This window comes from Haliaeetus albicilla, chromosome 1 (assembly GCF_947461875.1).
Source record: "Haliaeetus albicilla chromosome 1, bHalAlb1.1, whole genome shotgun sequence".
Taxonomy (NCBI): Eukaryota; Metazoa; Chordata; class Aves; order Accipitriformes; family Accipitridae; genus Haliaeetus; species Haliaeetus albicilla.
Window position 1 is genome coordinate 24963381 of NC_091483.1, and position 16135 is coordinate 24979515.

The 16135-nt window shown below is 41.9% G+C and overlaps 1 protein-coding gene across 7 annotated transcripts in view; it reads right to left on the reverse strand.

Moving 5' to 3' along the window:
- Window positions 1–16135, reverse strand: part of CSGALNACT1 (chondroitin sulfate N-acetylgalactosaminyltransferase 1) — a 46827-nt gene that overhangs the window by 7040 nt on the left and 23652 nt on the right. For 4 of the 7 annotated variants that reach the window (XR_011324473.1, XM_069782419.1, XM_069782410.1 and 1 more), the window contains exons 3-5: window positions 11142–11398; window positions 8543–9464; window positions 804–1020 (exon numbers count right to left, since the gene is read on the reverse strand). Coding sequence is in view for 6 of the 7 variants with exons in the window: in XM_069782419.1 (XP_069638520.1) it covers window positions 804–1020; window positions 8543–9176 (851 nt within the window). In the remaining variant the exon portion in view is untranslated. The remainder of the gene's footprint in view (window positions 1–803; window positions 1021–8542; window positions 9465–11141; window positions 11399–16135) is intronic. The other 3 variants (XM_069782437.1, XM_069782428.1, XM_069782444.1) reach the window with 2 other exon arrangements.

The following is a 16135-nucleotide window of genomic DNA, read 5'->3' on the forward strand; positions in this document are numbered from 1 at the left end:
CTAGAATCTAAGCATCAACCAGAGATCAAGCCAGTAGCCTAAGGATAGGACCAATCTGAATTAATGCTAGACATCATGCCTCACTTGCACAAAGTTCAGTCAGCAAGAGTTCATCTATAATCAGCAGAGAGATCAGCATGACCAGAGGGTGATTTCTCCTATCCTAAACCAAGCATCTATCAGATGGCTAATTTAGACAAGGAGCCTATTTTTAGATGGCTGTAATTAGGCAAAACAAATCCCATTGCAAGAGCCAGTATCTGTTGCTAACACAGCCTTTTCTGGGCAGCTATTTAAAGCTACATCTCAGTTAAATTCTTCCTCCAAACATCATCTCTGTGCTTAAAAATAAAAGAAGTTTAAAAGTAACTATCCTGAAAGTTCAAATACATTTCCTTGCCTCTTATTGCCTTAATCTTTTCTCTAATAGGGCCTGGCAAAGTGTCTGGGAGCACTAATTCCCTTTTTCCTTAGAAATGTTCCTTTGCAACTAATGGCATGCAATTCTCATGTTGCTACAGTTGCGTGTGCCCCAACAAAACAGATTGAGACACATAAGCCAGGTACATGCAAATCAGAAACCCTGATGACTGGAATATAATTGCTTTTACTGTTAATCACAGTGCGCTAAGCAGCCAAATGCCTTTCAGTCTCTATAATCTCAAAAACGACTTCTTAGTGGCACAATGAAATGTTATATAAAAGTAGCATGATTTTTACTGAGTGAGGCCTTGATAACTCCTGAAATTGCATTTTACTTTCCAAGTAAAAAAAGTAAAGGCAGCACTGGAATGGAAACCCACCTGAAATTCTGCATGAATTGCCGAAATTTGCTGGCTCTCTTGGCCAATGGCACAATGACGTTAATAAGTGTGTCAGCCATATTGACATTTTCATTTTTCACTTTCATTACAGGACCAAATGGCCGGAATAAAACAATCTTCTTGAACTGATGTTTTGCGTCTCCTTTGAAAGTCAGCTCATACAATGTGCCTTTGTCTTTTTCTGTGCGGTAGATCCCTGTGTGAAACAAAAGAGAGGACATCTTGGATTAAAGCTGGGCTCCTGGGTAGAAAAAAAAGGATGCAATCTTCATGTGTTACACCTAGGCTGAAAAGGCAGCAGAGGCATAAGATATTTACTTTTACAGCAGTATGCAATCGACCATCATTGGGAAGAGGATGTCACTCTGGCAGGGACATAGGCCTGGGTTGCAGGAGCTACTTGGTATTCTCGCAGGCACATTCCTAGGCTTGGCTGAGTTACAAACCCCTGAAGGTTACCAATTGCTCACACTCAGTATAACCCAGCAGACATACTGTCCTTATTTTTCAGACTGCTCCAGTTGCACACTGCAGGCATGCATGGTAATGGTGATGCAGAGAGACTGCGAAAGGCAGCCTGCCTCTCTGCAATATGAGTGATTAGGCCACTTCCCAGAAAAGCAATTTCCTGATGAGCACATTCATTTCCTCCTTTCTGGGAGGTTCTCTGGAAAGTCCCCTAATATAACTATGCAACCAGGCCCCAGCAGCCATCAACTTCACCCACTGCCAATCAGGACAAAAGTCTCCTGTTACTCAACTCTCAAGAGACTTTTATTTTGTTTGTGGCAATGATGCCTACTCCTGGGCGAGTAATGGTCTGCAAGGATGACACTATGGAGTTTGTAAGAGGCTAGACCCAGGACATTAAGGATATTTAATTCATACAAGCATATACTTATTCCCTGTACAGAATGAACTTTTAACATACTTGATGGGTGAAACTGGTCCCATGCTGAGGGCTGGCATGAACTATAAAAGCATTGGTCATGCCCCACTGAAACACTATTCTGATACCTTAAATGAGATAAAGTTGGCAAAAAGGCTATGTATTTTACCCATTCTAAATGACACTTCAGTCCCTACAGTGCATACTGAAATAAAGCTTTTTCATAGTTAGGTCCGTTAGGTTTAAGAAAGAATAATTAAATGCTAATTCTAACTACTTGTTAAGCCACTGTAAATATCCTAACAACTTCATCAGTAGAAGAGTACAATTGCATTGCCTTCCATCTCTTGCAGAATCTCAAGAAACAAGTAAAACACGTCTGGAAGAAAACTCCTCTGCTTGACTTGTTTCTTCTTTTTTTTTCCTCCCCATCTGGTTATGAAGAATAGCTTGGCCAAAATAATGTTTGGTTTTTTTTAAATCTTAGTCATTCCCTGATGTGTAACATTGCTGTGCATCCGACCCACAGACTGTCAGCTCTGTCTGTATTTCTTGTGAAGGTCTAGGTCAAAGGTTTCTTTGAACAGCAAAATGACATAAGCCCTTCATCTTGTATAGTACCTTTTACATTGGTATGTCCAGAACATCCAAAAGATTAATGAGGTGTGATTTTATCTGGCCAGAATTCTGTGGACTGTCTTATTTTCACTATCATTGTGTAAGTGTTTTATTCTTAATGAACACTTCAGTTGGTTTATACTATATGCAGATTTACTGATCTATTATTCACTTCATGTTTTATTTTTAATATAAGCTGATTCAACAAATGCTCCAATCCTCCCTCCAGTGTAGCAGATGAATCTAGTGAGATAGTAGCTCCATCATTCTTTTACTGCTAATCTTCTAAAGCTATGCCCTTGACTCCCCCTAGCTTTTTCTATATAGTCTGCCCCAGGTGCAGACCATGAACTACATCTGTTACTGAACTTGAACCTGCACTTGAGATCATCTGAATGGTGACCCAACAGCCCCTGCATTTCCTCCTCCCGGTGGCCAGAGAATGGAAATCTGGGCCTTTGAATTCTGCTCACCCATTTATCCTTACAGAAAGCCTGCTGATGATCCAAGTGTGTTGCTGGGTGCATTCATTTACTCAGGCAGTTTTTGAACATAGGTCTTGCCAAGGAAGTTTGTGTTGTGGAAGGTTAAGGTAGTCTTTTGACATTAAGCTAAACAAAAATCCAAATTAAATCTGATTTGCACTTTCTCTAGACAGAAATAGATAGGACTGTTTCACATTTGACATAGTGAACTGACACTTTTTATAATAACACAGATCTAAATTAAATTAACCAATTTAATAATATCTACCATGCAACATCTCAAAGTCTTTGCTTCTACATCCTTTTCTGCCCCAGCCAAGAAACAATGACCCCACAAATACCACTTCCCCAGAGATATATACTACATTTGTGGAATAAAGGAAGCTTTGCCAAATAAGCAAGAAGCACCTTAAAGCAGAATGCATGTTGCAACCCAAGGAATCCCTGCTAGTGCTATACACACATCAACAGAGGCTGCCTCTAACTCTGCAGTTTTGTTCTTGTTCAGAACTTCTACTACAGCTAAAAACAAGCAGCTTAGGTGAAGGCAAGGCTCCCTTGCACAAGATGGTAATCCAAGAATTTATAATCCTTACATTTTATCTTGAAGAGAATTGTATGCAAGTTTAATGCATGTAATTAAATATGGCTATTCTTGATGCACATTTAAACCATTTGTTTTCCTTTCTTAAGCACCTTTCCTTTTTTAAGCATCTTCTTTTTAGAAGCAGAGAACAAAGTGATTTGCCCAAGGTCAGGCAGTGAGCCTTGGAAATGAGCCTGAATGTTTTGAGTCACTCTGGGGACTCACCCAGCAGAACATCCTGCCTTTCACAAGGTTTTTCCATTTCCGAAGGCACTACTTCATTTGTGCCATCAGGACTTTTTACGTGATTCCAAAAGATGCATCAAGTAGCCTCAATTCTAAGAGATGAGCTACAAGGAGGGGAAAAAAAGTAGTCTCAAAAAAGTAAAACAAAAAAACTTTTCCTGAGAAGGTTGCTTCTGAAATGGATGCCTTGGAAAGCCTACATGTTCACTATGTGATAAAAGAAGGTTAATTGATCATCTATCGCTTCCATTACAGCTTCTATGTTTCAGAATATGCGCCGTTCCTTTCAGAGGCAGGGAGAAAAGTCAAAGCCTTTGGAAACCCAATGTAAAAAAGTAAACAGGAGCTTTGGGTCAGCAGAGAGGCTGGCCCTAAAATGAAGGAAAAGGACAAGCGAGAAGCAAAACAAGACCTGGGCTGAAGGGTTGACTAAAGAGCAATAAGAGTCCAGTCTTCAGAGCTGCAATTCCCAGAGCTGTCTAAAGAAATGGAAAATACCTGTTCTCTATTCAGCAGGGCAGGCAAACAGGTTTCAGAGATCTACATGGAACTGATAACTAGCAAACAGCCACACAACCTTAACAAAATGCTGTTGAGTGGATGACAATTTTAGCCTCGGTTCCACAGACCATAGGTTTCAGGTCTTCCACTGCCAATAGAAACACTCCCTGGACCCGTGCTCATTACTTGTATTTCATTAGATGTTGTAGGAACCGCTATTAGGATTTATCAGCATTCATTGTCCCCATTTTAACTCAATATTATGGTGGCCTTCCCACTTCACATGCAGTAAAATACACCATCTTATCCTTTGAGGAAAAGCATCATCCTTTCTCCCAGTAAGCTTCCAGGGCAAAACTGCATCAGGTAGCCCACCACCAGTAGCCGTCAATTTGAGAAAGCAAAGCTACTCCTTTTCATTTGTCTCTGAGATCTTATTTAAAATTCCAGTCATTAGACAGCCACGTACTTCAGGTAGGAAAACTTATGACACAGCATATTTGACGGTGTCATGGCAGGGCGTTTCTGAAGCAATCCAGGGATTTTCTGGAGCTGTTCCTGTTGGGAAAAAGTATCACCAGACAGTGATTACATTCACTTATGGAACACACCACTCAGGCTTGTCAGGGTCTCCAAATTATTATCTCCATCTTTGAGAAAATGAATGACCTCCAAATCTATTCAGCTCTGCTGCCATTTACATAAATTAATGACCAGACCTGTTATTCTGCCCACTGAGCAACTGGCTTTCTATTGGAAACAGAGCTGTCCTTTGCTTGCTTATAATACACAGAAATTTCTGATCTTTTCCATGTTATTTCTTACTAACTCCTCATGGCAGAAAACCAGCGAACTTGGTATAGAAGTGGGAGGAATAAAGGGGAGAAGGGAGGATTATAGCAGCTGAACAACCCAAGTGCCTCTGTGAAGAGAGAAGCAGAGCAGAGTAGCAGCCAGATGGATACATTTCGGGCCCCAGGGAGAAGGTGTGGTTCTCTTGGTTTTGAGTAAGAAAAAATGGAAAATTCCACCACGTGTCAGCTATTACTCCTGGAAGGAGAACTGTCTGAGAATCCTATCCAAATTTAATGTAACAGCAATCTGCTGAGAAGGAGTTTAGCTCAGATGTAAGGTACTAGGGTCACAGTCTAATTCCCACGCACAAGTGGTTCTATCTAGAAACTGCAGAGGATGCAACACTTATTTTAAGAGATCCCAGCTACAGAGACAAAACATTTCTCCTTGAACGTTAGAAGTGTTTGAAGAAACATTTTCCCTCTGCAAAGACAAGAATAAAGGCACAAAATGGAAAAAGAGGAAGAGATACAGACCCTAACCAAATCTATTGCACCACACCACCACCCTGCCTATTGACATACGTTAGCAATGAACTAGTACTGAAAAAGTGATAGCAGATACCAGATGTGACCCACAAGAATATAAAAATCCACACAAGAAGCCCAAGCAAACAAGATTAACTTGAACCACTCTATATGCTAGCAAGACTCTGGATCAGCAACACACTTGCGTAAAGCTGGTGTCAAAGGCTTTGCTGAATAGAGCAGAAACAAAGACACAAGTCTCATGTATCGAGAGCAGCAGTTCAGATTTTGAATCCTGTCTCTGATCCCGATTACCTAATTTTCATTTCAGCACATTCCTCCATCTGCTCAACCTTAAGACAAGGGCAGTAGCCCCACCTTTAATATAGACATGCATAGAGCTTTTGCATGCTGTTATTGCTAAAGCAGCTAGAATATAAAAAGCTTATGGGGTTAAGTGGTATTACTTCCAGTACAGACCTGGGCCACATCTCCCAGAAAGCTCCAGCTACCCTGGGCAGTTCCAGAAAATGAAAACAGCTGGCTTTGCTAGCTGGCTAACACCGCTCATGGTTGCTGTGTTGCTGGATTGGTATGAAGCTGCCAGAAGCTGCCATGGAATCCAGCCTGTTACTAACTTGTTGTGTAGGCAGTGGCTCCTGCAGAGCGCTGTCTCAAAACAAGTTCTGAGTCTAAACCATACCTGAAATGCAGAATTGGAACAGATCTGAGTCTAAACCATACTTGAAATGCAGAATTGGAACAGAAAACTCAGTCCTCCCTTCTCCTGCTCAAGTTATACAGAGCAATGGATTTGTTTGTGCTTTGATCGGTAGTTTTTGCCATCCTTGCAGAATGGAGGATGGGGGAAAAGAGACTGCCAAGAGATGACAGAGACTTCCAAAGGAACTCTGCAGGGAAATCTTCTGCCAAGTCAGCTGTTTGTTTCCAGCCCTAATGCACAGATCCCTGCATTTGCAGATAAATCAGTTTGCATTGCTGAGTAAGACTGAGAATTTGTTACCTTGTGCCTACAGAAGCAAGGTCCTGCTCTGCAGGGGAGGACAGAAGGAAGGTTTTTTGAGCTGTGAGCTGCATGCAGGGCTCCAGTTTCTTGATCTCTGAGTTGCATGCAGGGCTTCCTCCCTCTGGATTATTTCACCATGGTATGTGAAAGCTAGCAAGGCCTGGCTTGAAGAACCTCTGCAGAGCCAGCACTGCAGCGTGCATCCCTTCCCCATGCCTTTCTGCACACCAGATTCTGCCTTGTTCCCCAAGGACAGCACTGGTACCCAGGCAAAGACCCTTGACTGCATAAAGGCAGGCTCTAAGCAAAAAGGTAACTTTAGTGGAATATTAAGCAATGTATGGCTGGAAACATTGCTTCCTTTCCCCTCACCCTCTCCCCATGAAAGAGCTGGTGCCAAACAGTCATATATGCTTGTTCAGCTCCTATAATAAACAGTAGAAATGTGTTTTGAAATGATAAACCAAACAACAAACAGAAAGGAGGAGACTGGAAGCACGTAGCTCCATGATGCATTCAAATGCTGGCAGCCAGCAGCACTTCCCAGTTCCCTGCCCATGCCCTGGTCCCATCTCTGAGCAAAAGGAATTTGACTGGTGTGGAGGAAGTGCCTGGACCAGAGGAGAGCCAGGACCTGCCTCAACAAGGTCTCCACAGTCTGAACAACTCATGTCCCTGCTGTGGGAGGCACTTGCCCAACTATTAGGTATATCCCGGCACGGCTTCAGGACCTTACTGTCTCTCAATACCATGATTGCTGCAGAAACATACACAGAGAGTGGAAATGAACAACTGGCCATTGCGCAACAGCAGTAGTTTGTCCTCATCACACGGAGGATGCATTTTTCTCTGCTCTATTCATAAATATTAGATGAAGAAAACAATCCACGGCAAAATCACTAGTGATTTGGGATAAGCATGGAGGCTTGTGTTCAGCACATTAGAGAAGTCATTCCATGAAAGGTAGGCATCTTACCCACATGCCCTCCAAGTCTGCAGCACAAACATCTGAAGATGAGGAAAGCAAGTTTTTTCTCCTTACAAAATTCAGCTAGGTCCGCTGTCTCACTTACAGACAACACTATTGAACAACAAGCAGGGAACATGCCAGTTCCTAGTGAAACTAGGACAGCCATACTACAAGTAGAAATGTAGCTCTCTTATTGAATGAGAAACAGCCATGAGCCCTTGGAAACAAGACCTGTGAAATCTTGTCTCATACCATGTTTCTGCTGCACATGTTCCTGCCCTCTTAACTCAAAGCTGCTGTGCAGCAGGGGCTAACCTGAAATCAACCACAGAGACATCACAACTCCTGGAATACACCTGGTGCCTCTGCCTGGCTGGGAAAAAACAGCCTGACTGGAAACAAGTAAGCACTTTGGATTTGGTGACAGAAGATGTGAAGTAAACACTGATTGCTGTTAGAAGTGGCATTTTAAAAATCCACACATACTGCCTCAATATTACATGTGAGGGTAAAGACTGTTTAGCTCATTTTAGAATCCAAGGGCTAAGGTGCACCACTCCTGGTATAGGAGGTACCCTGTAAAGGTTAAGCTTTCCTAGTCATTTGAAGTTATAGCTGATATCAGCTGAGTTACTGAGCTCCTCAGCTGCTCTCCTCAAAACCTGTCTTGCCACTCTGAGTCTGGCAGAGCTGTGCAGGTGGAAATAAGGGTAATGTTGGAGTTTGGATTTGAACTGCAGTTGTCAGTCTTAGCACTGGTAACAGATCTGGGATTGCAGCCTGGTCATTCACTCCTTGCTTTGTCAGTTCTGAGGCAAGTGCATGACTAGAGAGCTGTGAGCACACATCGGTGGTCACTATGAGAGACTGGCAGGCTCTCCTGTCAAAGTCCCATTCGCCAGGAAAGCTGCCATTCTGCAGTTGTGCCTGAGACAGCATTGCTGGGTCACAGCACTAACACCGTCCCAAACATCTGTGCTCCGAGATAACACCCATCTCCCTCAGCAACGCAATCACACCAGAACCCCTTACCAGCACTATGTGGACCTTCTAACCTGCTGTCTGCATACAAACCTTCAACGAAGTCGGAGGCTGTGTATACACGGTGTTTTGCATTGCCTTCCCCCTCTGGATTGTTCAAACTCCCAACAGCTAACTCGATCACCTCTATCAACTCATCTCGCTTATCCTTCCTTACAGGTTTCTCTTCTGGGTGGCGCGTCAGCCCTGTCTCCAGTTGGTACACCTTCTGCAGGGTAAAGCTCTCAAAGGGCACGGCTGCATACTCTGTGGACAGCTTAATGCCACTGTGCACCTCTGCTTTGTCTATTTGGGAATGGAGGAAAGCCAGCAGGTTAGCCTGGGCCTTCTCTGGGTTACTGTGGTCAAGCTGAATGTCCAAGGGGTCTGGGTACTGATCCTGCACATTCTTAAGCTGCTCACTCCTGCCCTGGAGTTCAGCCTTCAGCTGGGCAATTTGTTTCTTCAAGCTGATGATGTAGTTGCGGTGTTGCTCTTCTCGCTCTTGCAGAATGGCTTCATATCCCTCCTTTGCAGTTGGACTGTGCACCCTGGGCAAGGCAAGCTGCTGGCTGTCACTCTTGGGTGTGCAAGCCAACATATAAACAATAGACACCAAGCAACAGGCCACCACCAGCAGGCCTACAAGTCGTGGGAGAAACAGAATAAATCCTCGTCGGAGCATCATGTCTCAAAAAGCAGAGTCTAACCCCACACATGCAACAGTTCTTAGGTCCATGCAGTGCCACAGAGGCCCCTGGACTTGGAGTACTCTTACACAGATGCATGTATGTGCAGGAACTGGCTTGTCAGCTCTCTTAAAATGTGTGCTCTGCCTCTATATTGGGCTCTCTCTGGCATTTACCCAGCAGGATCAAAAGACAAGCTGCGAAGCAGACAGGACACCTCCTGATCCTCATGGCAACACCTACGCTGCTGCAATGTGATCAGCATGTGGCTGATGGAGCCTGAGGACCTGAAAGACAAATGACAAGGACAGTCATTCAGGCACATTAGAATCTGGTCATTCAGTCCAGACCATTGAGAGTGTTCTAAGAATTTACCTCATTTCTCAACCACTCTGGCAGATCTCAGAGCTGTGAAGTGCTTGTGCTAAGACTCAAAAGGTGCCAAGACCCTTACGCGGGAAATCCTGTATGCATGTGTTTAAATTTAATAACATGACTTGGCCCATTGCCAATGAAAAATTAGTCCAGGCCTCCAAGTCTGCCATGCTTTAGAAATATTAGGTAGTCATCATCTGTTACTTTCTGGTGAGATGTTAAGGTGCTCAGTTCATCCGAGCAATGATGGGCCTCCAAGTGTTCTCAACTCTTAGAGCACTCAAATTTTGAAGGCAGTCAGTCCCACAGCTACTGCATACATTTCAGCTTCCAGGCAGTTTTTCCAAAACATCAGGTGGCAAATGTGGTCCCATTTGAACGTATGAAGCCTGACCTGGAGCAGAAATTTGATAACCAAGAAACTAGAAACTGTTATCCAGGCCAATTGCTGCAAGTAACGTTGTTTGACATACCCTACCAGATGCTCCCATAAAACCCAAAGAACTAGGGACAGGATTTTTTCAGGAGCATTCAGACCAAATCTTACTCAAAATCAGGGGAAGCTTTGTTTCCATCTAGGAGGCTTTCATCATTGCACACTATGTTATCATTTTAAGGCCCTTTTCTGTTTCACATAACATTATAAAAAGTCTTGTAACAGTGCACAGTACTACTGTGTTTTCCACATATGCTCTCTGCCCAGGAGTGAAGACCACAGAGAAGGTTTAGGGAAAGCTGGCTTAGGTATTTTTTAAAATAAGAGAAAACTGTGAACATTATCATTTTTAGTAAGACATCCTCAAGTATACTTAGAAACAGGAAAGAAAAATTAGATGACTGAACATGAATATTGATCTAGCTGTAAGCTATATTAAAACAATTGCGCTGAGAACACTACCAGTGGGATTTTCAAAATCCCTCAGTTTTGGCCCAAATCCATGCCAGTGCAAGGAACTTCATCATTTACTCAGCTGACAGTAGACTTAGGCCAAGGCTGAGTAACATCCTAGATTACACTGTGACACTGCATTGTTAGACTCAAACACAATCAAATTAACCCCTTGACGCTCTCCCCTTGCATGCATGCATGACATTATGACACTGCTTTTGATAATAGAGATTCATAGTCCTTTTAGTCATACATCCTTGCCAGGAGACCCTTAAGTAAAAACAGTTTATCTAAGAATAAGAGTTTCAGAGTTATTTTCAGTTATTTCTAGTCTTGAGTCAAAGTCTTCTATAGGACTTTTTCTCAACTGCTACATGACTTCCCCCCCTGTGTCTTGATTGACTATTACTCTATATACAACAGTTATGCAGAGATATTTCTGATCTTTGAACTGTTATCAATATTTCATCAGTCTGCAGAACTTCTAGAAAAAAACCCAACACTGTTAAAGTAGGAACTGAGGGGGCTAGAGTGAACTGTAAAAATACTACTCTATTTTTCTCAAAGTAATGCTGAATGGCTATTATAGTATTTATAGGAGTCTCCAGAAAATGTCAGCATTTTCAAAGGAAAAACTGTTGATGTTGAAGAAAATATTCAAGCAGCAGGAAGAAAGACAGGATGAAGTTGGCACCCTTACCTTTTTGCTGTGATCTTCTCTTTGGAACATCTTGGTCTGCTACAGCTACTTCTCAGCTTGCCACAATCATCTCCTGTTTATCTCCCTTCTTATGCCCTTCCCAGAAAATGTGTGTACTATAAAAAGCACTGTCAACCTCAGAACACCTCTTCATTGCTTTCATATTCGCCAGCTGCCTACATCTTCAGTCTGTCTCCTGTGTGGTGAAAGGCTGTAGTGGAGACGATTCCTATGGATGCACTATAAAAGCTGGCCTCCTGCAATGTAAAGGAGCTTGTCAAAGCAGGGAAAATTAATCTGGGCTTTTCTACCTCTACAACAGATCTGGCTAGAAGACTGCAAGAAGGTAGTGTGCAGTGAGACAGGGTCAGGAAGTGGTAAGATGTAGTACATAAAACACTGCTGTGCTTGTATGCTTCACTTCACACAATTAGTCCATTGACTGAATTGGCAGAAGCTGAACATCACTGAAAGGATTAGTTGTGCTAACACGGTATAAACTGAAATTACATCTCAATGGCTTAGACAAACACACAATTTCATTTCTATAAGCAGCAACAGATTCGAGTTTTGGGTAAAGAGCTGTTCAATGTTGACCTTAAAATATATGTGTGTATATATAGCTATCTTCACTAAAACATACTGGGTCTTTCTTCAGGGTGCTCTTTCTTTCCTATCTAGTTTTCTGGTTTGTAATCTCACCCATCAAAGATGCATCTTTAAAAACACTTCAGGACAGTAAATTAACTGAGCTACTTTGTCCTTTCAACCACAATTCTCATAACAAGAAATTCAGGTCATGGGGATTTCCACGTTCTTCATGGGGATTTTACCATCACAACTGGAGGCATCCTGACAACAAACACTCATTACTTTCCCTCTGTTGCTAGATCTGTCTTATTAAATTGTACTGGTGGCTTCAGTGGCATTGCCTTACAGTGACTGACATTTAAATATACAGCTGTTACTGTACTACTATCTCATGGGCATGCTTGTGAAAGCAGTCTCAATCCATGTCAGTGCCAAAAAAAGCAGATTACTTTAAGTCAACACTGAAGGTGGTCATGGCTAAGGCATCTCAGCTGCACAGACAGTACCAGAAAGCTAGGGATGGTAACTCCTCCTAACAACCGTTCTGTTGATTTCACCAGACCTACACAGTTTCACACCAACTGAGAGAGCCTGAGATGAAGGGGAGACAAACTGAAATGTCAGTTTTTTCCAGGAACTGACAAAAACACCTCTGTATTTCACAGCAGTAAGCTGCATCAATTAGTAGTAGTCTATTTGCAAAGAGAAGCTTTAACGAATACGCAGTGGTTAGTCTGATAGCCAAGGAAAAGAACACTAATTGTAAAAAAGCCTCTGCTTGCAGAAACATCTTCAACCCCAGCTCGACCTGTTAGCCCAGCCAGAGGTCAGCCCAGCTCACAGAGGTGCTTTTCACATGTTTTCAAGGAGCCTGGGCCTCAAAATGATCTAAACACAGAAACAAGTTCTGTCATCACTGTAAGCACTGTGTAAACAGCTCTGCACAGTGCAGGGTGCTGCACCCAGTCATTGGGAGTGGCAAAATTTAAGAAAGTTGGTTTGTTTGAAATTTTGGATGCTATGCACCCACCACAGTTACTCACCAGCATCTGGATTTTTAATGGACTGTAGAGATACAGGAAATTTATCTCTGCACAGAAAAGACAACATGTTTCAAGCCTGAATTTTTGACTCCCCAAAACCAAACTGAGAATTTGTGCAGAAGAAAGGGACTCAGAACAATATATCTCTGTATATGTATCTCCCCTCTGAGCTCCACACTCCCCTTGCTCTTCATGTTGAGGACAGATATGGATGGCAAAAGAACAGTCATGTTTGCAGAGGCAGTGATGTCTCAGCACATATGGCATGGGCAATGCCAAATAATTCCATGCTTTCAAGTACTTTCTGCCACAGTTTCACATTGCAGGTGTAACTCAGACTGCAACTACCATTTTAGCTCAGAAAACTTTTTGAAATTCCTTTTTTTTTTTTTTAATAGATGCAGTGAATGGCAGAAGGTGCAATTAGTTTTCATGTAGGTATTTGAAACATCTTCACTGAACAGCAGCACATGTCACAGTGAGATTTCACTAGAATTATATTAATCTCCAAAATGAGCTGCGGGGAGGAGGAAACAGATGTTTCACCCACACTTTAAGTGCCTTACAAAAAAAAAAAAAAGACATTCTGCAGCCACTTGGCATTTGGCTTGAACTTTTTAATTGCAAGGACTGTGCATAGCACTGCAGACAAATTAGTTTGCTTTAAATGTTAGGGACAAGATTTTGCTCCCTTACTGCCCTGATAGAAATTCAAGCCACTCAGCAGAATGGGACATGTCACAGGGATTAAAATCTAGTCTCACACAAGTATTTAAGGTGCATGTGGAGGGAAGGCAAAAAGGAGTTGTTTCTCCTTAATGCCAAATCATGATTTCTCAACTACTACTCAGCCCAGTTCATCTGCCCAGGGCTGAATTAAACAAAAGGCTGAATACAGAAAAGAACCTGTCTGATAAACTGACTGAGCACACCTTCATAACCTTCCTGTATTGTCCCCTGTTAAAAAACACACCACTGCTCCCTCTTGGGTTGACACTCACACATCCCAAACAAACCACTTAAAATCCTAACATCTGGTCTGCAATTGATAGAGCACTTGAAACAGAAATAAAGGATTGTTAAGAAATAGCGTCCAGAATCAAAATGCTAAATGCCAATACTTGAAACAGTAGACAACTTACTGTAATAATCTTAACTTCCTAACCTTTGATTCCAGAGTCATCTTCAACAGAAAATCTTACTTTCATTGCCACATACACTCTCAAAGAGAAAAGTCTCAGTATCTAACCCTGCCCACGGAAAGACAATTACACTGTTCCGCTCTATAATTAACAACTACAAGCTGATCATCTTGCAAGTAGGTTACAACAACTATTAGAAGCAGTCTTAAACAAAACAAGAAACCCTCAAAAGCATTAACGTTCCTGGAAATACTATGTTTTCTTCTTGTGAGGGAACTGAGAAGTGGCTGATTTTACATTCAAGGTACTGCTATAGGCTTCTCACTCTGAAAGTTACAAAACCAATGCAGAAGTTATAACTTTTCCCTTCGTTAGTACTCTGGACCCCAGTGCTGCTAATTTAATTGTTTGCCTCTTACCAAGGTAAATGAGTAACTTTACTTAACAGCACCGTTCACCATGCCACTTCGGCTGAGTTCTGAAGTCCATGTGTACTTGCGTTAGACCATCCACTTACACGTGGTCTCAATGCTTGTGGAGGTGACTTTCCCAGTGACAGTCCAGAACAGAAATCAAGAGGCATTCTGAAAGCCTTCTGTTGTTATATGCAGTAAACATGCCAGAGTAATTTCAGCTTTTACAGGAGTCATTGTTTCTATTACAGTAGAAATTTAGTAATAATTATTTCTTTTACAATATCATTATTACTATGAAAAAAAGGAGTTATATTAAAAAAAAGGAGTTACACACTCAAAAGGAGTATTGGGGTCCCTTTGTCCTCCCAGTGCATACACATTCTATGTGTGGGTCTATCAATGTGGATACACTCATAAGAGTGAAAGCACCACCATTGCTTTCCACTCCCCACTGTAAATCAAACTAGTTTTAAAGTAAAAAACCCACAGAAGTTAATCATCAATTAAGTTCTAACTACATCTGAAAAGAATGAATGGAACATCTAAAATTACCTCCACACACCATTAACGTCATTGTTTATTATAAAAAAGAACTATTACTTTAAGTAACTGCAACACTCCCAGAACTGCTTTCTCTCCCCAGAACAATGTTGTCTGTGAAACACTTGGCAGATTTCCACAAATCAATAACCAGCAATTGCAGGAGTCTGTATTAGTAATGTTATTTTTTGTATGAGACACTCAGATTTCCACCTTACAACCACAACACACTACCCCTCTCTGCTAAACACACTGACCGGTAGGTATATAAACCTGCACATCCTCAGTACAATTGTTAGTTGGAGTACTATAGGACACCTCCAGCAGGCTATGTGACAGATGCATGCCCTGTCAAGCTCCAAAGAGAAAATGCAGAGAAGAGATGACAAGCATGCACTGCTGCTTCAAAGATGCTGTGCCTCACGAAGACCGACTCCATGCTACTGCAGGAAAGAAATGCCAATGCTTTTCCCTAAATGACCATTTCTCATTAGCAAGCTCTGACCTGAAGTTTTAAGAATGCAGTTGCTCCAAAAGTGTTTTGAACTTTGCTAAAATGGAGATGAAAAACATGCATCTGAATTGACCTGGAGTACAGCCTGGTCTTTTAAGAGCAAATTAACAAACCATCACAGTTGCCAGTCCTAAAAATTAATGGTTGGGCTGGACAGCTGGGATGTCCAACTTAGCTGGAAGACCGGCACCTTCTGAATATGACCTTCCATTTAATTTCATTTAGGTAAGTGCCATCTCTGTTTTGTAGATGTGTCAGAGGTGTATTTTTCTCCAATCACGTGACATTGCAACAGCCCTATACAACATCAAGGATAACAGCGTGCTAACTGAGAACAGTTTCTTTTTGCAGGAAACTAGCTAACAAAAGAAGGGCTAGCTACAGCCAGGGAACAGCTAAAAGATACTACCCTACTACTTCATTTTAAGATCTAATTCAACTACTGCTCTGCATATAGAGGGCTTCCAGAAAGACTAAAGTCAGTTTTAACCTAACACCAAGCTATACCAGCTTCTGAAACAGCTCAGAGAGTCAGCATAGTAAGATGGATAGAACACAAAATCCTTCAGTATTTCCTGATTAAAACAAATAATAGGATAAATTTTGCTTATCCATTTAAGTCTGGACCTGGAAAAAATGGTGTTACTTCACTTTGAAATGTTTACACATGCACACTCAGTGATTTACACAAGCAAAAGAAAACTGCCTGCTACCACAGGAATGAACAGTCATTCTTTTAAGGACAAAG